Source organism: Leptonychotes weddellii, chromosome 3 (assembly GCF_054177405.1).
Source record: "Leptonychotes weddellii isolate Sample4059 chromosome 3, ASM5417740v2, whole genome shotgun sequence".
NCBI lineage: Eukaryota > Metazoa > Chordata > Mammalia > Carnivora > Phocidae > Leptonychotes > Leptonychotes weddellii.
In genome coordinates, this window is record NC_138371.1 from 85,512,586 (window position 1) to 85,536,850 (window position 24,265).

Consider the following 24,265-nt stretch of genomic DNA (forward strand, 5'->3'; position numbering starts at 1 on the left):
CTTGTAGTTCTCAGTGGTGGTTTCATTGTCTCAGGAGATCTCCTGAGAGAATTTGGATGAAAGTGAAGTCAGGCATACAGCCTTACAGTTTAACTCTCAAACTCCGGTTTTTTTCGGTTTTTGTTTAGTGTTTCCAAACCCCAGGTCCGCTATGCATCCAGTATTGAAGTTGATATCTGGAGGGATTAAGGAGATATTTTAAATTTTGCTCCTCAGCAAGCACACAATCCAGGGGGAGAGAAACACTCAGGCGCAAGAAAGAATCCTAGAGCACAATGCAAACAGCTGAAGAAGCCCTCCCCCACCGCAGTGTTTCTCAAAGGGTGGTCAAGAGCACCTGGGAGGCTCTTTAAAGTGCACTTGTTGTGGGGCTCAGCCCAGTCCGCGGACAAGCACGCGGGGGATTCCGAGGCACACAAGTACCAGCACCACTGTAGGTAATCCAAGATCAAAGCAAGTGGGTCCACGCGGCAGGTGTTCACAGTGCCTTCGGTTCCCCTCTGGGCATGCGCAGTAGGGTCTGAACAGCTGTTCCTCCAGTGAGTGAGGACCCGGGAACAGTAGCTTCCCGAGAGCACCCTGCCTTTAAGCGGGTGAGGAAGCAGTTCTCCCCACACCGCCTTCTACACTGTGGAGGGGCAGGGCATGGTAATTGCTTTTATTCTTCTAAAAGACTTACAGGTGTCCTGTATTTCAGAGTCCTGCTTTAAATGGAACATTCTGTAAAGGGACTTTTTTGTTTTTAAAGCCACCTTGTTATCCAAAATCTTTCAGCTGGGGTAAAGTGATGTAAGTGATGTTTTTAAAGCCACCTTGTTATCCAAAATCTTCCAGCTGGGGTAAAGGGATGTAAGTGATTTCTTCAGAAATCCTCCCCCACCCTTTTTTAAAGGCTTTATTTTATTTGAGAGAGAGAGAGCACAAGCATGGGAGGGGCAGAGGGAGAAGAAAACTCCCAGCTGAGCAGGGAGCCCGTTGCGGGACTCGATCCCAGGACCCTGAGATCATGACCTGAACAGAAGGCAGTCGCTTAACTGACTGAGCCACCACCCAGGTGGCTTTAAAAAAGAAATCCTTTTTTAAAGTCGATGAACACGGAACAGGAAAAGAGTCCCCACGCAGCTTCCGTGGTCCCAGTCCTGCCTCGCTCACCTGCAGCTGGTTCCTCTGGTTGGTTTTAGGTGGAAAGCTCTCTGTGGTCCTGCGAGCTGTCGCCGCCTCGGAGCTCCTGCTGGAACCATCCGCATCTTTGCTTGCCAAGGTGATGACAGTCGCCCCAAGTAGTATTTGTAACATCTGAGGAAAGTTGTGATTTTAATTTTAGAGCACAAGAGAAGTTTTCATCTGTCAGCTTGACATTTTTGTAAGTGCCTCTTCTGAGTGCGGTCCATTCTCTAGATTCATGTTTTCAAACAAAATCTCATTTGTTGCAGCCCAAGCTTTTGTCTATGCAAAAAAGTCCAACACCTCTGTGTGCTCTGATTTTTTAGTCCGAGTCCAAAATAGCTTATTAGAGGAGAGGCCAGTTTGTAGCAAAACAGATACAAGGAAGAGTAAAGGGTTTTGTTTTTTAAGTAATGTGCTCCCTGGAGTACCATCTTGGTTCCTGCCTCCTCTAAACATAACTTTTTAACTACAATTTTAATAAGAAAAGTTTAAAAAAAAATCTGAGAATTAAACAGCTTTGGCCTCTGTAAGCTTGGCTGCTGGGCAGTGTGGAAAGTCATCAGACAAAATAGCTGATTTCTGTAGTTCTGTGGCATTCGACAGGGTGCTGTATAGATAGCATGGTGCCGGATGACAGACACGAGTGTCTCCATGTCCATGGAGGCTCCGTGGGTCAGGGTCCAGCCCTCAGATTTACCAGCTCAGGAACTTAAAATGCAGATGTGATAAGGTTCTGAATAACCAGCTCCGAGGCTGACTGTATGGCCAGAATGCCATCTAAATTAATTTACAAGGGGTAATAACCGCTATCGGTCATGAACCCAGAAGACCAAAGTGCTGATCACAAAAGTGCATGTTGAGCAATAGCCTTTGAACTGGTCTCTTTGCCCCAGTCCATGCCACCCAGGGCTTCTGGATTTTCCAAGAGCACAGTCTTTATCAGTTCCCTACTGGGAAGCTACACTCAGTGCTCACTCTGAGACTTTAAAATGCATCGCATGGATGGTGGTGATGGTGGCTCAATAATGTGAATGCACCTAATGACACTGAACTTGCTAAATTTTATGTAATGTGTATTTTGCCACAGATTGCAAGAATTGGTGCAAATTCCTCAGGGCCTTCCAGAGTGTGGCTCACTTGGGCTGTCTTGCTCTCTCTCAGGTCGCCCCTCCTGTTTTTCCCAGTGTGTATGCTATGCTTTCTTCCTGCTCACTTGCATGGGCACTCATGTGAGTTTCCTATCCTAGCCTTGCTCAAATCTCTTTCAACAAAATTCTACCCATTTACAACATACATGCGCATATGCTCTCCATCAGGAGGCCTCATTTAATAATACTCCCTTGCTCAACCTGATGTGCTCTCTCTCCACTTGGAACACTTAGCCCTTTATTTAGACCAGCACTTCCCAAGCCTTGTGAATCAGAACCACCTGGAGAGCTAGTAAGGCACATAAGGGCCATGGCTTAATGTGGAGGGACCGTCCTGGGTCTTCATAGGCTTCCCCAGTTCCCAGGTGAGTTTGAAGACCACTGGTGTGGACTTTGCTTATCACATTTCTAACTCTCCGTGTTTTTTCATGTCATTGGTGCATTTGCTAACACTCTGTTAATTGGTAAGCTTCTGTGGTTCTTACTCTTTAAATGCGAATCCTCATCTGCTGCACTGAGCACAGTGATTTTAAGGGTAGGAACTCAACGACTATATGTGTTGTACAGAATCAACAGACCAAAGTAAGAGCTGAGAGGGTGAGGGGAGAAGGGTTGGAGTGATACTCAGGAAAGTGGAGCAAGGTGTGGACTATTTGGTAAGCACTGATGACGACTTGATTAGGAAAGCCAGAGGGAACCACTGGTGAGTCAGTTATCGAAGGTCCACAAGGCCCTTGGTTGTCATCGGATGCCGTTATCCAGGGTCTTTGTCCTGAAAGAACAGATCATCTGTGGAGGAGAGATGACAGGTGATAATCTAGTCCTGATAAGGATAGAATGACTTCTGAGAAAGGCAGAGAGGGAATCCCAGTGGTATCTTTATGGGTTTACTCTGCAAATCTGAAGTTCTTAGAATGTATGCAGGGTGGTATGTCCAGGACCGTGAGAGCTGTGTTCTCCAATACTATGGGCCAAGCTAGGGTCCAGTAGGGCAGACTTTAATCTGTGGCCTGACAGTAGCCAGTGACTATAGCCTACAATTAAAAATGATCCCCCAAATCCCAGTAGGGTCTGGAGAGATCCCTGAGGGTCCTGTGGGTGTCTGAGGGCTCCACTCTCTCCATCCTGGCAAAATGGGAGGGCTGCTGACCAGGGCAGCTCTGGCCTCTGACTCCCTTAGTGCTCACCTGTTTGGTGGGAGCCCACAATTTCTGGCATACAGTACTTCATTCATTCACTCATTTAATCATATACATTGATCAAGCACTTACTGTATGCCAAGCACTTTGCTAAGTCTCTGGTGATGTATTCCCAACAGAACATCCCACACACACATTCTCATGCTGTCCCAGCTTGTCCTCTGCCTGCTTTTCCCTTGGAAAATCTCACTTCAGAGTATCAGTTTAGGAATAGGAGGAGAAAGAAAAAAGGCTATTTCCGAACAGTAGTTTGCCTTGAAATTGCTTACGTTCTAACAACCCTATTTATTTATTTCTAGGGCACTGTCGATTTCCTCTCTCTTGATTTGTCTTATGAATGCCAAAGTGAAGCAAGTTTGCCACAGAAGCTGAGTAAATTGCAGGTAATTTGAGCCATTTCCTATATTGGTGATGAATGGAGAAGGTTCCCAACAGCATGGTAGACATTTAATGGCCTGGCTGATGGGTAAACTGAGCTTGCCCCCACAGTTGGCAGGGATACAGAGTTGCACTGGGGGAGATCGCCCTTGAATGCACTGCTGGAGAACATCGGGGCGGGGGTGGTGGTCAGGCAGTCTTCCCTGGAAGGGATCAGGAGGGTTATCATGTTAAATATTTACGTGGTCTCTTGTGTAGAAATCTGAGAATTGAAATTTCAGTGTTCTTTCTAAGATTTAAGAAGGAATTTCATGGACAGTGGTCATGGTTATACAACAGCATGAATGGACTTAACGCCACTGAACTATACACGTGAAAATGGTTACGGTGGTAAATTGTATGTGTATTTCCCCACAACTGGGAAAAAAAAAAAAAAGACATTTCACACCCAGGTCTGCTAAATCAGAGGCCAGCTCTGGGAACCTTCCTGTAACCTTAGGCCCTTTCTTCCTGTTCCCAGTATTGTTTTCCTCGAGGGTAATGATTGTGACTAGTTAGAGAAAGTATGTTGGTTGCCACCTACCTTCCTGTTAGCTTTCTCCCCTGTGCTTGGTCACTGCTGAGCAACTTCCTTGAGGACAACAAACTCCAAATTCCCTGGAGTCCTGACTATTCCCCCCACCTCCTGACAGGGTAGAACGGATTGTACCTTCCGAGTCCTAGCAGCATTTCCATACTTACCCCTGAAGAGCTACCTTCTCACAGGCCTCTCTGGGGATGCCTGGTCACCAGCATTCACCCGTGCCTTCCTGTTGCTCTTGCAGGGGTGGACACAAAGCCGCTCCCCTCTTCTTTCTGCCCTTTGCCTCCTGGTTTGGAATCCCAGCATCCCCACCACCAAGCGGGATGGATTGTTAGAGGAATTATATGTTGAAAGGCCAAGCTCCTCAGTGTCAAACCCTCAGTGCTGCAGCTAGGTGGACTCTCCATTCGACCTGAGGCTGGAAGCTGGAAACAGACAAATTAGCGTCAGTCCCACCCCTGGGGTCTGTGGGTTTCCTGCTGCCCCTTGTAGGCACCACCACTTTTATTATCTACAAGTAATAGGATCTCATAAAGCCAGCAGATGCAGTTGCAAGACATTTGAGTGATAGCCGCTGTGATTTTCGTGGCTGCTCTGTGCCCAGCACCACGTGGGGCACTTTATCCTCACAATATTTCTCCCCTCACAGCAGACCCCAGCACGTAAGAAACATAACCAAGGTCAGACACTAGGTGGGGAGCAGAACTGGGATTGGAAGCAGGCTTTCTTGTGACACCACACTGCCTCTCCAAAACAAAAGTAATTCCAAGGTGTTGGGGACATTATAATGAGAGTGGCGTTTTTGAAAATCACATATAATTTTAGTTTTTGTAAATATATATATATATACATTTTTTTTTTTTTTTTAGTAAATATCTTCTTACCTGAACCCAAATTGCCTTGACCCAGAGCCTGCCCTGGTGGGCTTGCTAGCCAGATTTCTGGTCCTTCAGCGGCACTTAAGTAGTGTCTTCAAGACCTTCCGATGCCTGTGATAACTAAATCTGTCTTTTATCATCCTTAAGGAAGTCAACCAGCTGAGCTTGTTGCTCAGTTAATGGGTTCAGACAAAGCTGACATTTTAAAACTGTCAGGGTTATGCAGACGCAGCATGCTTCGGAGAGCGCATCAACAGAGCTTGGGCTTAATTTCTGCTTAAGGATGTGGTTTATCGGGTTTCCTTTTTTATATCAAAACATTTTCAAGAAGACTTGCTCCCACCAGTGCCTGGATACAGCTGTGAACCCTCAGTCAATAGCTGGCCAGCCAAACAGTAAAACCTTCCCTGGACAAACTTGGCAGCCATTGATTATGCCCTGCTGCGATTCTTTGTTCCTTTTATTTCCTTAGGTAGGAATTAAATTCCAGATGTTGCACGTGACAGCTCAGAGGCAGCCCCAGAGATTCAGGATGACCACCCCGATCACCAGCTATGAGGAGAGAACCGAGCTGGAGAGGAGACTGTCCCTCTCTGCGGTCGTCGGTTACGAGCCTGTGGCATTCCCACACAGTTAGCACCCCCAGGACAGGAAGAACAGCTGAGTTCTCCCCGGGAACCCGAATCACACCACCCACAGCTTCCTTCCCAGCTACCTACCGTCCCTCCTCAGCCCAGCCTCCCTGCGTCCTCCTGGGGCTGCAGGGAAGATAAGGCAGGGCAGCGAGGAGCAGGTGCCCGCTCCTTTCCCGTTTCCCTCCACCCTCCCCAGAGCACTTGCCTGTCCCTCTCTGAGCCTCAGGGACCCTCAGCTGCTGCACCTCCCACCAGCACACTGGTGTTTTAGGGCTGGAGGGCATCCTCAGGCCCAGCACCTCGATAAAGAGCCACAGCACTTCTGAATTCTGCAGGAGGTCCATGAGCAGCCTCCCACATCGTCTTAGCAGGAAAGGCTCTGCTCACCCAGGGAATTTTCCACCCAGCAGAAGGCTCCTCCAGCTCTCCCATCCTATGATATCACAGGCTGCCCCCACTGTGTATTGACCTTGCAGGAAAGAGAAAACCCTCTGTGTCCTTAATAGTTGGGCTTTCCCACACTGACCCAGCACAGGGAAAGGACAAGGGCTGTGTGTGAGCTGCAACTCTACTAATTGTGGTCCTGGGCCACTTAGCTTCTCAAAGCTGAAGGCACCTTATCTGTAAAGAAGGGACACTGTTGCGGGTGACTCAGAAAATAATGTGCCTGCCTTCTTTGGCAGTGGTGCTTTTGGTATCTCTCATTGGCCTTTAGCCCCTCAGAAGAGGAAAAACTTGGTGTGGGGAAAATGACCAAACCCAGCCGCCCCAGAAAAGGTAATTTGAGGTGAAGTCAAACGACAGGTCAACCTACAAATGTTTCCTTCCACAGTGACATGGTTTAGAAATGGGAGAAAAGTCACACCTGTTCCATTTGAATGAGGACCACTCCTTTTAACTTTTTATCATGGGAAATGTCAAATATATCCAAAGGTAGAAAGAAAAGTATCATGACGCCATCCCCAACTTCAAAAGCTGTTGACTCTTGGCTGACCTTGTTCCATCTATTGCCTACCTTTCCCTTCTCAAGCCAGACTGGGGGTTTTTTGTTGTTGCTCTTGTTGTTTTTAACTCACGACCCTGAGATCAAGACCTGAGTTGAGATCAAGAGTCGGTCACCTAACAGACTGAGCCACCCAGGCGCCCCTCAAGCCAGATTGTTTTGAAGCAAACCCCAGACATTCATAAATACTGTTATGGTGACACCTGATTAAGCTTCTTGTAGTAACAAAGGCCCCTAACATGAGTGGATGGCCTTGTTCCTGGTCCCAACACTTAGTGCCTGGTTCTAGGAGGAGCCTTGTAAGCATGTGGAACCTGTCTCTTTGCTGGGGGTCAATGGGGAGGGTGGCTAATGTTACTGAAAAGTGTAGACTGGTTTCCCTCAGGGTCTAGAGTCTGCTCCCTTTATTAATTGACCCGGCTAGAGAACATTTCCCAAACCAGAGTGTTTATAGCTTCTCATCTTGAAGATCTGTCCCTGTTATCAAAACACTTACTCTAGGCAGCTTCCGTTCACTTCCTGGCTTTGATCTTTTTCAGACTATTGAGCCAAAAGTGAAAATTTTCATCTTCAATCTGAGATTCCAGGACTGCCCTTCCACCAGGAAGAACTCAACCGGGCTGCTCTTCAGCCTTCTCGAGGGTGAGTGGACCATTGCTGGAGAGGTTTGTTTTTGTCCTTCCAAGTTTTTATTTCAATTCAAGTTAGCTAGCATACAGTGTAGTATTGGTTTCAGGAGTAGAATTTAGTGATTCATTACTAACATAGAACACCCCATGCTCATCACAAATGCCCTCCTTAATGCCCATCACCCATCTAGCCCACCCCCCCACCTCCCCCCAGCAACCTGTTTGTTCTCTATAGTTAAGAGTCTTATGGTTTGCCTCTCTCTCTGTTTTTATCTTATTTTTCCTTCCCTTCCCCTATGTTCATCAGTTTTGTTTCTTAAATTCCACATATGAGTGAAATCGTATGGTATTTGTCTTTCTCTGACTGACTTATTTTGCTTAGCTTAGGCTAGTTCCAGCCACGATGTTGAAAATGACAAGATTTCATTCTTTTTGGTGGCTGAGTAATATTCCATTGCATATTTACACCACATCTTCTTTATGCATTCATCAGTTGATGGACATTTGGGCTCTGTCCATAATTTGGCTGTTGTTGATAGTGCTGTTATAAACATGGAGGGGGCAGGTGCCCCTTCAAGTCACTATTTTTGTATCCTTTGAGTAAATACCTAGTAGTGCAATTGCTAGATTGTAGGGTATTTCTATCTTTAACTTTTTGAGGAACCTCCATACTGTTTTCCAGAGTGGCTGCACCAGCTTGCCTTCCCACCCACAGTGTAGGAGGGTTCCCCTTTTGCTGGAGAGGTTTTCAGTGACATTTGGTGCATTGGCTTGGGGAGTAGCAGTTTTAGAAGTCTGGGGTTCCAGTAAGAGGAGGGGCCAGAAGAGGGCTGGTCTGAGAGCCCACGCCAGACAGGTTTAATGTCCCTTGCCTTTGTATTATTGGTCCCTTAGCTCCCATTGACTCAAGAAAGAAGACACATTCTGTACAAAAATGACAAATATGCTTTGGTCTAGTGGAAATAAAGACCATCAGGCTTCCAGGTTCAGGTATAAGCATGGGCACTGCTCTGTGCCTGAGTGTCCCTTTTCATTACCGCTCCCTCCAAGATCTCTCACCTTTGCTCCTGCTCTGCTTACCCTTGCTGTTTTCCCCATTACCTCAGCTCACACGTGGCCCTGGTGGGCACCTCACTGAAGCCTTCAGGTCTAAGACCCACAGCTCAGGGACCATCTTCTCTGTGCCTCTTAGTTCAAATTCATGAGAGTGAATCTGATTGGTGGGCCATGGATCAAGAGATCACTCAGGGTCCAGTCACATCAAGGGAAAGGTGGATTGTGTTAAGGCATCAGGAGCTGAGGGCTACTAGGGAGGGGCAGGTTCCTGGGTGTCCTGATATTCATTCCAGTCGCCCTATAAGGCAGAGTATGGTCGAAGTCACTAGTGCCCTCTCTACTACCTGTAACCAGTGCTGAGCTAGCTTCAAAGACCTCATGACACTCATCCATAGAATACAACTTAATAACCCTCACCCTAACTCACTTTTGATGACATAATGATTTCTGTTCTTAAGTTCCACCCCTTTCTAAATGGCTAAAATGGTCAATTTATTGTTTATGCGTAGTTCACGACAATTATAAAAAATTCCATCTCTTTCTGATGTTTGAGTTCTTTTTTTTTTTTTTTAAAGATTTTATTTATTTATTTGAGAGAGAGCACATGAGAGGGGGGAGGGTCAGAGGGAGAAGCAGACTCCCTGCTCAGTAGGGAGCCCGATGCGGGACTCGATCCTGGGACTCCAGGATCATGACCTGAGCCGAAGGCAGTCGCTTAACCAACTGAGCCACCCAGGCGCCCTGTTTGAGTTCTTCTAAATCAGTTGTTCTCCATGTGTGGTCTTCAGACTAGCAGCATCAGCATCACCTGGGAACTTGGTAGATATTCAAATCCTTGAGCCCCACGTCAGTGCACTGCTTCAGAAACTATGGGGTGGGCCCAGCAAGCTGTGTTTAACAAGCTCTGCAGGTGATTCGGATGCACACAGAAGTTTGAGAACCACTGTTCTAGGTACATGGAAATCACTCCTGAGCTCCTTACATCTTCGGCCTGTGGTATTTTCCAGGGGGCTTAGAATGATTGCTTGGAGCTTGGGTGTGTTGTATAAATAAGAAAACAATTGATGGGAGTCATGAATATTGTTGGTTGGGCTTCAGGGAGTGTTAATTAAACTTCTTCTTTTACAGCCATAAGTGAACACCAGGTTCTCACCATTGGGTTTGATCTTAATATGCTCCTAAGCTGTTCCCGAAGTTCCAAGACAAGGTAATGTTAGATTTCCTGTTGAAATCTATTAAATAGCTGATATTTGAAGACTACTCTTTCACATGTGTACTCTCAGGGGACTGTTGTCATCTGCCTCTGACTGACTTATTTTGCTTAGCTTAGGCTAGTTCCAGCCACGATGTTGGCTCACTGCCTCTTGGCCAGTGATTTTTATCATGGTGAGAAATGAAGGCTCAGAGGGGAAGGCAGCGAGAGAGCCTGGCTCCCACTGCATCTGACTCTGGGCCCACGTGTTTCTGCATCTCACTTGTCACTCTGCACTTGGGAGCCTTGCATTTTGCCCAAGTGAGCACAGCAAGCTGAGCTGGGATTTGAACCCCTGCCTTCTAGTTTAAGATCTTGTTGCGGGTAGTGTGAGTTTGTGGAAGGCTGAGTTAAAGATAGATCTGACCACCCCAGTGAAGTCATGACCTGAGTAAGTGAGGTGAGTTCTCTGCACCTGTTTCCTCCTGTGAACTGTGAAACATCTTTCCCACAAGGAGACAGTGTAGGTTGGAGATTCAGCTGTTGCAGTGGGGCAGAAGCCTAAATCAGTGGTGTTCTGAGAGGTTTTATTTAATTTTTTTTTAAGATTTATTTATTTTAGAGAGGGAGAGAGCAAGGGAGGAGGAGCAGAGGGAAATGGAGAGAGAGAAACCCAAGCGGACTCCACACTGAGCACAGAGCCCGATGTAGGGCTTGATCCCACAACCCATGAAATCACAACCTGAGCCGAAACCAAGAGTCAGATGCTTAACAGACTGTGCCACCCAGGGGCCTCTGAAAGGTTTTAATCTATGGTGGGGTTGCAAATAATTTCTTACTGAACAACTGAAGTAACAACATTTGTAAATGGCATATTTAAAAAAAAATTAGAGCAGGTTTGAGGTTACCCCCATAATGACACCCTCACACACTCATAATCTAATGTGCTTCTCAAGTGATTAAGACAAGATGGTGTGGAAACCAGCATGGGTTGTTCCCCAGAACCCTCGGCCTTCCATGGGTGTGTTACACGCATGAGCTTCATGCACCATGTTTGGACAAAGGACAAAAACCAGAAAGAATCATTGGGCTTCCCAGACTTTCAGCTAGAGCTCTCCTTGCCCTTCACCTTAGACTTTGCTAGGACAACTCTGTCCAAAGTCCTACACTTCAGTTGCTACCACCTCTTTGTCCTTTTCCTCTTCCAGCACTTGTATATTTCATTCTGTTGTTCAATCCTCTCAACTCACTTCAAGCCAGCAGGTCAAATCAACAAGCCCGAAGCAGCTGCTACATGTAAGGCTTTGTCCTGGGAGTGTGAACGGTGGAAAGAGGAGACAGGTCAGAACTGCTCCCTTACCACACTTAGAGTCAGTAGAGGAGTGCTGGGCCACGTCTTTTCAGAAAATAGAACTCAACAGGCCATAAAAAAAGAAGGGTTGCCCTGAAAGCTCAGTGATTGCAAAACCACAAGACGTCATGTGACACCAGCTCTAAGGTTCTCCCTCTAAACCTTGGCCTGAAGCAAAGGTCCAACGCTGGCTAACATCAAACTAACAGCCAGGGGTCCTCACTCAGGTGGACATTGGTGGAGAGCCCACTGGGGGCAGGAGCAAGTGCGGGTGGCGGGTTTCCAACAGGATTAACATGGTTTTCCCTTTGAGGATCTTAGACCTCAGCGGGGAGACAGAGAGGCCCACAAATGACTCTGACACCAGACTGTGGCAGGAAACATGGCACTGCTCCCCAGACAGGGGAGAAAGAGCGTTATCTGGGATGCTATGAGGCAGCTGGGGGCCGGGGAGGGACAGCTGAAGGAGGGCTACCTGGAAGGCCTGGGCATAGGGATTGAGGCTTTGTGTGCTAAATCTCTTCCCAAGTTAGGCAAACCCAGGACTCCCAGCATTAAAACCTTTAGAGTACATTGAGGGGCACCTTGCTGGCTCAGTCAGAAGAACACGTGATTCTTGATCTCAGGATTGTGAGTTCTAGCCCCATGTTGGGTGTAGAGATTACTTACATAAATAATTTTTAAACTTAAAAAAAAAAAAGCCTTTAGAGCAAATTGTATTTTAGACAGGGGCTGTTTATTTCTTCAAGACCTCATTTTCTCCAAGCCAGGAGGACAGTCAGGGTCAGGAGGGTTGGGTCAGAGCAGCTGAGGCTCTTCACTGAGTGGGTGTCACCTGTGTCCCTGATTGTGCTCCAGAGACCTGCATATATTATGAATAATCCATAACTATAGATCATTTCACCCCTACTGCTGTTTTAGCAAATGTGTTAGTTGATGCTTCATAAAACAGAAGGTGCTTAGGTTTGGAAGACCCAGGTTTTGCTCCATGGGATGGAGGCCCCTCTGCAGAGTCTCTGTCATTTCTACCAGTTCTGTGCTCTGGGCCAACCTAGTACAAACGTCATCCTCTCTCCACATGATGGCCCTTGGACAGGAGATGCTCTTGTACTGTACCTCCTTGCACCCCCCACCCCCACCCCATGTATTTTCTTCCCCAGACCAAACACACCCACCTGCACAGACCCTTCCTCAAGGTTGCCCTCTGCTGGTGGAACTGCCACATGCTATTGAACTGTGCTTTACAGCCTGCAGGCCAGGACTTGGAGATTGGGAAACCAATTTAGGGTTTGTTTTGAAATGTTAGAAAAAACTGTTTTATTTAAAAAAAAAATAAAAGAATGAAAGACAGAAGGAGAGAAATGGACTAAAAATAAAATAGAAAATAGACTGCATTCATGGCAGGATAGCATTTTTACATTGTTTTATTTCACATATATATTTATCTGAATATATATGAAATATTAAAAATATGTAAATGTCTACACACAAATATAGTGATACCACAGACTGCTCAATGATTTGCAAACTGTGTGATCAAGGAGAAGTTCTCATTTAAAAGAAAATAAGAGGGGCGCCTGGGTGGCTCAGTCGTTAAGCATCTGCCTTTGGCTCAGGTCATGATCCCAGGGTCCTGGGATCAAGCCCCGCATCGGGCTGCCTGCTCGGCAGGAAGCCTGCTTCTCCCTCTCCCTCTCCCACTCTCCCTGCTTGTGTTACCTCTCTTGCTGTGTCTCTCTCTGTCAAATAAATAAAATCCTAAAAAAAAAAAAAGAAAAGAAGATAGGAGTTCATTTACATTAAAAAGACTGGAGATGGGGGGCACCTGGGTGGCTCAATTAAGCGTCTGACTTCAGCTCAGGTCATGATCCTGGGGTCCTGGGATGGAGCCCCATGTCAGGCTCTCTACTCAGCGGGGAGTCTGCTTCTCCCTCTTCCTCTGCCTCTCCCCACACTGGTTCTCTCTCTCGAATAAATAAATAAAATCTTAAAAAAAAGACTGGAGATGGATAATCTAGAATAGGTATAATCACTGGGAATCAAGGCTCCTATCTTGCTTCTACCTTATGGTCCAGGATGGATGCTTGAGATCCTGCCATTATGTCCATAATCCAGGCAGCATGAAGAAAGGACTGCCACTCACCGTGCTCCTGCAGTGCCCCGGGGCAGGTCTCGGTGGAAGAGCTAGTGTTAATATTTAGCTGGTGCGTATCAGTAGAGCTATAGCAATAGCTCAATTATTGAACTACTTCTGTACCAGCTGGTTTATTGGTGCTGGTCCCCTGATGCCCAGAACTTATTTCTCTAAGTCTCCGTTTCCTTTTCTGCAGGGTAAGAATACATAATTATAGTACTTATCTCATAAATTTGTGAAAATTAAATGAGACCTACATTCTTATCACAGTGGCCAGCACAGAATCAAGGCAGAATGAATTAAAGCCATCATTATTATTAACTATGTTGTTTTTATTTAATTAGAGCGAGCGAGCGAGCGAGGTGGGTAGGGGCAGAGGGAGAGAGAGACTCTTAATCAGGAAACCAACACAGGGCTCGATATCAGGACCCTGAGATCATAACCTGAGCAGAAATCGAGTCTGATGCTTAGCCCACTGAGCCACCGAGGGGCCCCAATTAGCTATGTTGGTTTTTTTTTTATAAATAATAAATAAGAAAAAAGCATGGCATCAGAACCAAAACCGGTACTCAAGGACAAGCTAATACAGGGAACAGGAGGCTTGGCACACTGTTTTGACTCCTGCAGGAGCAATAACAATGTACCTAAGGAGGGGCAATAATAGTAATTTTCCCACCCCTCAGTCACTTCCTGCCCACAACCTGGTGCGGATGGCTTTTGACTCCGTGTCCCTGGAGCCCTAACTGATGACACACGTTGCCGTCACAGGGCGGAGGACCCGCAGAGTCATTCCCGTGTCCCCTTGTCTTCCCAATCCCGCAGCGGGCCCTGCTCGCCGATGGCCGGCCCTCCCCTTCAGGCAGCGGTGCAGCGGGCCGTGTGGCCGCCGCGGGCCTCGGCCTACCGGAGAGTCTGGGGGACGTTTGCCAGCCGGTCCGGGGCCGAAAGAGACGCGTTCCTGCGGGATGTGTTCCCCGAAGGCTTCCTCTGGGGCGTCTCCACGGGAGCCTTTAACGTGGAAGGCGGCTGGGCCGAGGGCGGAAGAGGGCCGAGCGTCTGGGACCCACTGGGGCGCGCGAACGCCGCCCAGGGCGCCGCGACGCCGGAGGTGGCCAGCGACAGTTACCACAAGGTGGACACCGACGTGGCCCTGCTTCGGGGCCTCGGAGCTCAGGTGTACAAGTTTTCCATCTCCTGGTCCCGCATCTTCCCCAGCGGGCGCGGGCGCCGGCCCAGCCGCCGGGGCGTCGCCTACTACAGCAGGCTCGTGGACAGCTTGCTGGACGCGCGCATCCAGCCCATGGCCACGCTCTTCCACTGGGACCTGCCCCGGGCGCTGCAGGAGCACGGCGGGTGGCAGAACGACAGCGTGGTGGACGCCTTCCTGGACTACGCGGCTTTCTGCTTCGCCGCCTTCGGGGACCGCGTGAAGCTGTGGGTGACCTTCCACGAGCCGTGGGTGATGAGCTACGCCGGCTATGGCACTGGCCGACACGCGCCGGGCATCTCGGACCCGGGGGTGGCCTCTTTTAAGGTACCTCTGGGCCCCATCGGGCCGCCTCACTGGGGGAGACCTTGCTCTGGGAGAAAAGTCCTTTTCTCTTCTCTTCAGCAGGCCTCTCCTTCCCGTCCTTTCAAGAAAGCCAGAGCGGGGGAGGGAAGGCGCGGGAAATTGTTAATCACCTTGTTTTGTCCAGACACCGTGCTGGCACTTACAAAAGTCATTGCATCCGGGGAACGGCGCTGGTGGCTGAGGGAACTGGGGGCCCGGAGAGCAGAAACTGCTTCATGATGGCATCTGTAGACGGGCAGCCGTTTGAAGCCAGAGTTCGGGCCCAAGTCTACTTGGCTCCACAGCAAGTTCTCCACGTCAGCCAGGACTCTTAGTGGAGGTGATGGAAAACCAAACCTAGGCTAACCCAAGCAAAGAGGGAATCTGGCTGCTCAGGAAACGGAAAAGTCTGGGTTTTAGCTGGTCTCAGTGGAGCCTGGTCAGACCCAAAACGCTGCCACTTGTACTCGATCTCTCTTCCTCTCTTGCCCCCCTACTGGCTTTCTACTTGGGCTGCCTGCGAAACCCTCTTTCAAGACGAGCAGGAAAGCTTGCCTCTCTTGTGGCATTCCCAGCAAACCCGTGCCTGGGCCTCCGGGCTGCTGCATGGGTGGCGTGCCCATCCCTGAACCGGTCACTGGGTCTAGGCTAGGGGATTGGAATGCCGGCACTGGTCTGGGTCCCGATCCCAGCTCTACCCTTCACACGCTGGCTGAGAGGTGGGGCGGGAGAAAGGGTTTGGCTTTCCAGAGCCTAGTCAGCGTATCATTCCCACAAGAAGGGGATGTATATACTGGAGACAAAAATTTAAATGGCTTAATACAGGTCCTTCCCATCATTTCCATATTTCTTCAGAATCTCCGCTTCCCCTGGCAGCCTTCTCCAGGATGGACCTTTAGTCTGGCTTTCTCCTGCTGCACTTGGGTTCTGTTCAGACATAGGAGTCTTTGCTGTGCCCCATGCTGGGTGTTAAGGAGGATGCATGGCCCATGTCCTTGAGATTTAAAACTTTTTGGAGGAGATGATACAAATACATAAAAGAAAATTAGAGAACAGTCCAAAATGTCCACAGTCAGAATGCACTAGAAAAATCGGAATCAGTGACTTGATGAAATGCCGAAAATCCCTATAACACTGAAGTCAAGGCTTCCACTCTGCTCTCGTTCAGCAAAGTGACCGTATACACAGAGAGAACATTTCGGAAAATGGAAGGTTGAAACCTTTTATTTGTCTCCTCATTGTAAAACTCATCCTAATCTCTTCTCCTTAGGCTTCTCCTTTGGCTTCTTATCCCTACAAGTGTGGCTCCTAGAAAGTCCACCTCACTTTGCTCCTTCACGTCTTGCTTTTATGTATTAGTTAAAATAGTATAATACCATCAAGGGAAAATTTCAAAGAAAAAGTGTCTCTCCTAATTCTGCCCTTGTTTCCATCCAGTCCTGGCTCCCTTGCATTCACAGTGTACTCAGAGTGCACTCAATTTAGTGCATATTTTTAAAGTAGACTTTTATTTTTTTACAGTAGTTTGAAGTTCACATCAAAATTGAACAGAAGTTACCTAGATTTCCCATATACCCTCTGCCCCTCCCCCTAGATTCCCCCATTATCAACACCCCCTCCCCACCAGCATGGTACATTTGCTACAGTTGATGACCCTGCACTGACACATCACAATCACCCTAGTGTGCATTTTTCACCTGACATCTCATTAACCCTTTTCCGTGTTCTTACAAGTAGCTGGTTCTGCTAGTTGTCTGATCCTCCACTCAGCCCCCTGCCTGACGCGGACTGGTTTAGAAGGCAAGCATTCCTGCTTTTTGGAAAGGAGCACAGTTTGCCATGGAGTTGAGGACCCAGTTAAGGACTAACATTTGGAACATGAGAAGCAGTGAGGAGTTTCACTTCCTAGAGCATATTTTGACAATAAATTCTTCACAAATAAGTGTCGTCCTCTTCAGATGATGATAACGAAAAAGGAAAGGAAGCTAGACTGCAGCAAGCTCCCTCCTGCACTCCAGCTTCCTGCTTGGTGCTTGATATACATGATCTTCCTTTGTCCTAAATGGATCCGTAATTACCACTTCTTACAGACAAGGAAACTGAATGAGAAGATTGTTTGAGTTTACTCAGCAAGTTAGTGGCAAAGTCAAGATTCAAATCTAGGTTTGTTATACTCCAGGCACCCCGCTTTTGCCCATTTTCCCACGGTGCTCTGCCAAAGGAAGCTGTTGACTTTTGTAAGACCTTGAGTTAAGTCTACAGAGAGATTCCTGGTCATGGGTTTTCTTCCTAGATTTCATTAAGTAGAAAGGACGACCGGTAGGTTAGAAAGAATTGTCCCATCCCTTGTATGTCAACTGAAATGACCCCCCAAATTCGTTGTTGATGAATTAGTCAATAAGGATTACTGAGAACAAAGGCAGAATAGCATTGTTTGGGACAGTACAGGCCTAGAGTCAGACTTCCTGCATTCTACATCTCTCTGGATCTTGTTTCCCTCCTCTGTACAGTGGTAATAATAATTATACTTCCCATATAAAGTTGTAAGAAATTCGTGAGAGAATTCATTAACAGTGTTTACTACGAAATATGGTTATTGATGCTGCTGCTGTTGACCTGTCAGTGGTGGTGACTCGTTGACATTGTCGTTGACTTACTGACTCTGTTGTCTGCATTGTTGATGTTGCTGGCACTGGTGTTGATGGTGTTGTCCGTGTCAACATTGTCCATGTCGTTGATTTACTGACACTGTTAGCATCCGTCTTAACTTCTTATTGATACTGCTGACTTGTTGACATCGGTATTAATTTTTTTTAAGATTTTTTATTTATTTATTCTACAGACAGCAAGAGAGGGAACACAAGCAGGGGGAGGGGCAGAGGGAAAAGCAGGCCTCCCCGCTGAACAGGGAGCCTGATGTGGGGCTCAATCCCAGGACCCTGGGATCATGACCTGAGCCGAAGGCAGACGCTTAACGACTGAGCCACCCAGGCGCCCCTGACACTGGCATTAACTTGTTGATGACTTGCTGATGTTGTTTACGTTACTCTTGTTATTGTCGTGGACATTTTCAGTGTTAGTGTTGTCATTAACATTGGTAACATTGACATTGGTGTTAACTTGTTGATGTTGTCGTAGACTTGCTCTTGGCTTATGGTTGTTGGCTTCACTGTTGGTTGTTATTAAGCACTGTATTTCCTTCTTTCTTCCTCACAAGGTGGCTCACTTGGTTCTCAAGGCTCATGCCAGAGTTTGGCACCACTATAATAGCCACTATCGTCCACGGCAGCAGGGACGCGTGGGCATTGTGTTGAACTCAGACTGGGCAGAACCTCTGTCTCCAGAGAGGCCTGAGGACCTCAGAGCCTCTGAACGCTTCTTGCACTTCATGCTGGGCTGGTTTGCACACCCCATCTTTGTGGATGGAGACTACCCTGCTGCCCTGAAGGCCCAGATCCAACAGATGAACCAACAGTGCCCCAGTCCTGTGGCCCAGCTCCCTGAGTTCACCGAGGCAGAGAAGCAGCTCCTCAAAGGCTCCGCTGATTTTCTGGGTCTGTCTCATTATACCTCCCGCCTTATCAGCAAGGCCCAAGAAGATTCCTGCATCCCCAGCTATGATACCATTGGAGGCTTCTCCCAACATGTGGACCCTGCTTGGCCCCAGACCTCATCCCCTTGGATTTATGTGGTGCCCTGGGGTATAAGGAGACTGTTGCAGTTTGCATATTTGGAATATACAAGAGGAACAGTTCCAATCTACCTGGCTGGGAATGGCATGCCCACAGGGGAGACCGAAGATCTCTTTGAAGATTCCTTGAGAGTAGACTACTTCAAAAAATATATCAACGAGGTGCTCAAGGGTAAGAATGGTGGATATGCTGGTGATTGGAACTTCTTGGTACTTCTTGGTACTTGGTACTTGGTATTTCTCCAAGTCTTCAGAGTTTTGTTTAATGAGACAAAGACAGTCTTCCAGGAAAATGAAGCCAAAAGTAGTACTAGTAGTAATATCATGAATCCTGAACATTACCCTCCTGTCTCCCCCAGAAGCCTCAAGTCTTTGTTCCTATGTTCTTATTCCCTATAATGCCTTCTACATTCTGCCCATCTGAGTCTTATCCACTGACCAAGACTCATCATCTTTTAATGCATTCATTTAATAAAAACGTATTATGGCCTATTATGTGCCACACATTGCACAAGACTATAGGGGTTAAATAGTGAACAAATATCATCTTTTCCCATAGGACACTCAGAGTCTACTGAGGAACACAGAAAATTACAATATAGGATGACAATGGCATTATAAGATGGGACTCCAACCCATTAAATCTTCCCTCATTGTTCTGGCCACATTCCTCTCCATCTTCTTTAACTATGACGCCTACATTCCACACCATTCACTTTGATCCAATTAATTCATATCTACAGAGTCATTCTTTTGTATGTATGTCTTCTAAAATTTTTTAAAATTTTAATTCCAGTATAGTTAACATACAGTGTTATATTGGTTTTATGTATACAATATAGTGATCTGACAATTCTATACATAGTGCTCCTCATGATAAATGTACTCATAATCTCCTTCACCTATTTCACCCATCCCCACACCCCCTCCCCTTTGGTAACCATCAGTTTGTTCTCTATGGTTAAGAGTCTTGGTTTGTCTCTTGTATTCTTTGTTTTGTTTCTTAAATTCCACATATGAATGAAATCATATGGTATTTGTATTTACCTAATGGACTTATTTCACTTGGCGTTATACCCTCTATATCCATCCATGTTGTTGCAATTGGTAAGATTTCATTCTTTTCTACAGTTGGGTAATACTGCATTGTATATATAAATACCACATCTTCTTTATCCATTCATCTTTTGATAGACATTTGGGCTGCTTCCATAATTTGACTGTTGTAACTAATGCTGCAATGAACAGGGCGCATATATCTTTTTTTTTTTTTAAAGATTTTATTTATTTGACAGAGAGAGACACAGCGAGAGAGGGAACACAAGCAAGGGGAGTGGGAAAGGGAGAAGCACGCTTCCCGCGGAGCAGGGAGCCCGATGTGGGGCTCGATCCCAGGACCCTGAGATCATGACCTGAGCCGAAGGCAGACGCTTAACGACTGAGCCACCCAGGCACCCCTAATAATTTTTTAAAAGATTTTATTTATTTATTTGATAGAGAATGGGAGAGCGAGAGAGCACAAGCAGGGGGGAGCAGCAGTGGGAGAGGGAGAAGCAGGCTCCCCACTGAGCAGGGAGCCCGATGTGGGGCTCGATCCCAGGACCCTGGGGTCATGACCTGAGCCAAAGACGGTTAACTGACTGAGCCACCCAGGCACAGTAAGCGGATATCCTCATAGAACAATTGTGAAAACTGATGCTCAGAGAAATTACATGATGTGCCCAAACAGCCAGTGAGTGAAACAGTATGCCTTTCTATTTCTGTCTCAGCAATACCCACAAACCTATGAGGCTTCTATTCCTCTTTGTTTCCAGAGCCTATTACAGCCTGGGACAATGTAGGTGCTTACTAAATTATTTATTGAATGATTAAATGAACTATACAAAATATATGAATTACCTGCCTCTTATACAGTTAGTGCTTGTTGAGAGGCTGTGTAATCTGTTAAAAATAGGGCTTAATACTTTGCTGGTTCCCAGTTTGAGCCCAAAGCCATTGCTTTACTCTGATGCTGGTTTTTGGTTGACTCACTAGACTTTCTTCTTTTTCTTTTTCTTCCTTTCTCTCTCTCTCTCTTTTCTTTCTTTCTTTCTTTCTTTCTCTTTCTTTCTTTCTCTCTCTCTCTCTCTCCCCCTCCCTCCCTTCCTCCCTCCCTCTCTCTCTCTCTCTTTCTTTCATATTTTCTCATATTTCTGGAGGCCAGAAGTCCAAAATGGAGATGTCAGTAGGGCCACTCTCCCTCCAAAGTCTCCAGAGTAGACTCTTTCCTTGCCTCTTCCAGCTTCTGGTGGCTCCAGGCATTCCCTGGCTAGTGACTGTATCACCCCAATCTCTGCCTCCATCTTCATGTGGACCTTCTCTATTTCTCTTTTAAGGATGCTTGCCATTGGATTTCTGACTCACCCAGTTAATGTAGGATGATCTCATCTTAAGGTCCTTAATTTAATTACATCTACAAAGACTCTTTTTCCAAATAAGATTACATTCACTGGTATGGGAAGTTAAGATTTGGACATATCTTTTTGGGAATCACTATTCAACCCACTGTACCAGGGAATACCTTACTGTAGGCTTTATTTCTCTTTTTAAAGATGGGCTGTGTGATCATTTTATGTCCGTATTGCTAAACATAAGGAAAAACAAAAGTACATTGTAAATATTTATGCATTCTATAAAAAATTAAGAAGCCCTGATAATAGCAGATGGGACACATTCTCATATTCATTTTAAGGCAGGGATGCTCCTCTGGATTGAGACTTATGACCATAGATGTGGCCTGATGATTTGTAGGGTCTTAGGAATTTTTCTTTTATTCATTCTAGGGAAAAAGGGTTAGCATTTTTGGGGTAACCCAAGTCCCCTCCAAAGTGTGCATATCAAAAGGAAAACCTTTAAATAGCAACATCAGTAACAGAGACATTAAAATAATCCTGAGTTTTGTTTTTTTCTGTAGCTGTTAAGGAGGACTTGGTGGATGTTCGATCTTACATCGCTCGTGCCCTCATGGATGGCTTCGAAGGCCCCTCTGGTTACAGCCAGAGGTTTGGGCTGCACCACGTCAGCTTCAATGATAGCAGCAAGCCAAGGACTCCCAGGAAGTCTGCCTACTTTTTCACCAGCATCATTGAAAAGAATGGTTTCCTTCCCAAGGTAGTAAAGAGACTGCCACCACCCAGTACAGCAAACTTTCCGCCTAAAATGAGAGCCTTCGCTTTTCCATCTGATGTGCCCTCCAAGGCCAAAGTGGTTTGGGAAAAGTTCTCCAACCAACCCAAGTTTGAAAGAGATCTGTTCTACCATGGCACTTTCAGGGATGACTTTCTGTGGGGCGTGTCTTCATCAGCCTATCAGATTGAAGGAGCTTGGGATGCTGATGGCAAAGGCCCCAGCATCTGGGATAACTTCACCCACACACCAGGGAGCAGTGTGAAAGACAACGCCACTGGAGACATCGCCTGTGACAGCTATAACCAACTGGATGCCGATCTGAATATGCTTCGAGCTTTGAAGGTGAAGGCCTATCGCTTCTCTCTCTCCTGGTCTCGGATTTTCCCAACAGGGAGAAAGAGTTCTATCAATAGACATGGTGTTGATTATTACAACAGGCTGATCAATGGCTTGGTGGCAAGCAACATCTCACCCATGGTGACACTGTTCCACTGGGACCTGCCCCAGGCCCTCCAGGATATTGGAGGCTGGGAAAATCCTTCCTTGATTGAGTTGTTTAACAGCTATGCGGACTTTTGTTTCCAGACCTTTGGGGACAGAGTCAAGTTCTGGATGACCTTTAATGAGCCCACATACCAGGCCTGGTTAGGTTATGGCTCAGGGGAGTTTCCTCCACAGGTGAAGGACCCAGGCTGGGCACCTTACAGGATTGGCCATGCAATCATCAAAGCTCATGCCAGAGTCTATCACACTTATGATGAGAAATATAGGCAGGAACAGAAGGGGGTCATCTCTTTGAGCCTCAGTACACACTGGGCAGAGCCCAAGTCACCGGAGATCCTGAGGGACGTGGAGGCAGCTGACCGATCACTGCAGTTCTCACTGGGCTGGTTCGCCCACCCCATTTTCCGAAATGGAGACTATCCCGATGCCATGAAGTGGAAAGTGGGGAATAGGAGTGAACTTCAACACTTAGCCACCTCTCGCCTGCCCAGCTTCACTGAGGAAGAGAAGAGGTACATCAGGGCTACAGCCGACGTGTTCTGCCTCAACACCTACTACTCCAGAATTGTGCAGCACAAAACGCCCAGGTTAAACCCACCCTCCTATGAAGATGACCAGGAGAAAACCGAGGAGGAGGACTCTTCATGGCCTTCCACAGCAATGAACAGAGCTGCGCCCTGGGGGACGCGAAGACTGCTCAACTGGATCAAGGAAGAGTATGGGGACATCCCCATTTACATCACTGAAAACGGAGTGGGGCTGAGTAATCCGAAAGTGGAAGATACCGATAGGATATTTTACCACAAAACCTACATCAATGAAGCTTTGAAAGGTATGTGAGCATTCATGTCCCCTCTACAGAATCTTCCAGCATCCATAGTTTGGCAGAGTGGATTCCAAACCATCAACAAGTCTCTCTTAGGCCCTAACTCCATAATTCTTTTCCTATCTGGGGTTACATATCCCTTCAGAAATCTGAAAAAAAGCTACGGTCATCTTCCCACAAATAAAGAGTATTTTCATGGGTCCATCCATTCCTTACTGAGCAACTGCTATGGGACAAGTTCTATTCTAAGTGCAGTGAACAAAAAGATAACATGGAGCTTATATTCTGGTGAGTTCCATGCACCCCAGAACAAGAAACTCTTCTCTAATTCACATTTGTATGTTTAACTTCTAAAGTGGGCTAAGACTGTTGATTTGAGGCATGTCCCTTTACCCCAACAAAAGAATTTGATTTTGCAAAGATCGGTCATTAATTATTGCTGTGAGGGCATCAGTGCTGGCAAAAAAGACAAGGTGATATGTCTATCTGGGCATACATTACTTGTGTGTAGGAGGTAATGGTTTAGGACTACTGTCTTGAATGAGGGGCCAGTCTTGGCTAGGCTTCCTGGGGAACCTCACCCTCCTGGTGTAAAGCTCTTCTCTGCTCCCTTTGGGATGTTCCCAGCCTACAGACTGGATGGTGTAGACCTTCGAGGCTATTCTGCATGGTCTCTGATGGACAACTTTGAGTGGCTGAATGGCTACACAGTCAAGTTTGGACTGTACCATGTCGATTTCAATAACACAAACAGGCCTCGCACAGCCAGAGCCTCGGCCAGGTACTACACGGAGGTCATCACCAACAACGGCATGCCACAGCCCAGGGAAGATGAGTTTCTCTATGGACATTTTCCCGAGGGCTTCATATGGAGTGCGGCTTCCGCCGCCTATCAGGTGAGAAGTCCGGGGCCGTTCAGCAACATGTGTTGCGTACCTTCTGTGCACCCCCCGGGAGGGCAGGTAAGAGCAGGGGCTTCTCACAGACCTGTGGGAGGGAAGTACAGGTACCATGCAGGGAGTCGGGGAGGTCCTTTCCCTGAACAGCCCGGCTTCTTCACATCCCCGAATTCAGGCAGACCAGCTTCTAGGGCTGTGCTGAGACGGGTGTTGGCAGGCAAAACGGAGCAGTGAAGCTGGGCACAGACACTTAGGCAGACACGTGCAAACAG

The 24,265-nt window shown here is 47.0% G+C and overlaps 1 protein-coding gene and 1 long non-coding RNA gene across 2 annotated transcripts in view; one reads left to right on the forward strand and one right to left on the reverse strand.

Moving 5' to 3' along the window:
• Positions 1 to 24,265, forward strand: part of LCT (lactase) — a 52,765-nt gene that overhangs the window by 8,695 nt on the left and 19,805 nt on the right. Inside the window, exons 2-9 of the mRNA XM_081814539.1 lie at positions 1,182 to 1,261; positions 3,814 to 3,897; positions 7,531 to 7,633; positions 9,805 to 9,883; positions 14,176 to 14,887; positions 18,123 to 18,768; positions 21,550 to 23,100; positions 23,722 to 23,990. Of these exons, the coding sequence (XP_081670665.1) occupies positions 1,182 to 1,261; positions 3,814 to 3,897; positions 7,531 to 7,633; positions 9,805 to 9,883; positions 14,176 to 14,887; positions 18,123 to 18,768; positions 21,550 to 23,100; positions 23,722 to 23,990 (3,524 nt within the window). The remainder of the gene's footprint in view (positions 1 to 1,181; positions 1,262 to 3,813; positions 3,898 to 7,530; positions 7,634 to 9,804; positions 9,884 to 14,175; positions 14,888 to 18,122; positions 18,769 to 21,549; positions 23,101 to 23,721; positions 23,991 to 24,265) is intronic.
• LOC145720571 (uncharacterized) lies at positions 2 to 3,306 on the reverse strand. Its single transcript, XR_014143638.1, has 2 exons — positions 1,153 to 3,306; positions 2 to 176 (listed from the first exon to the last, which is right to left on the reverse strand). It is a non-coding gene; the product is annotated as an uncharacterized LOC145720571 (long non-coding RNA).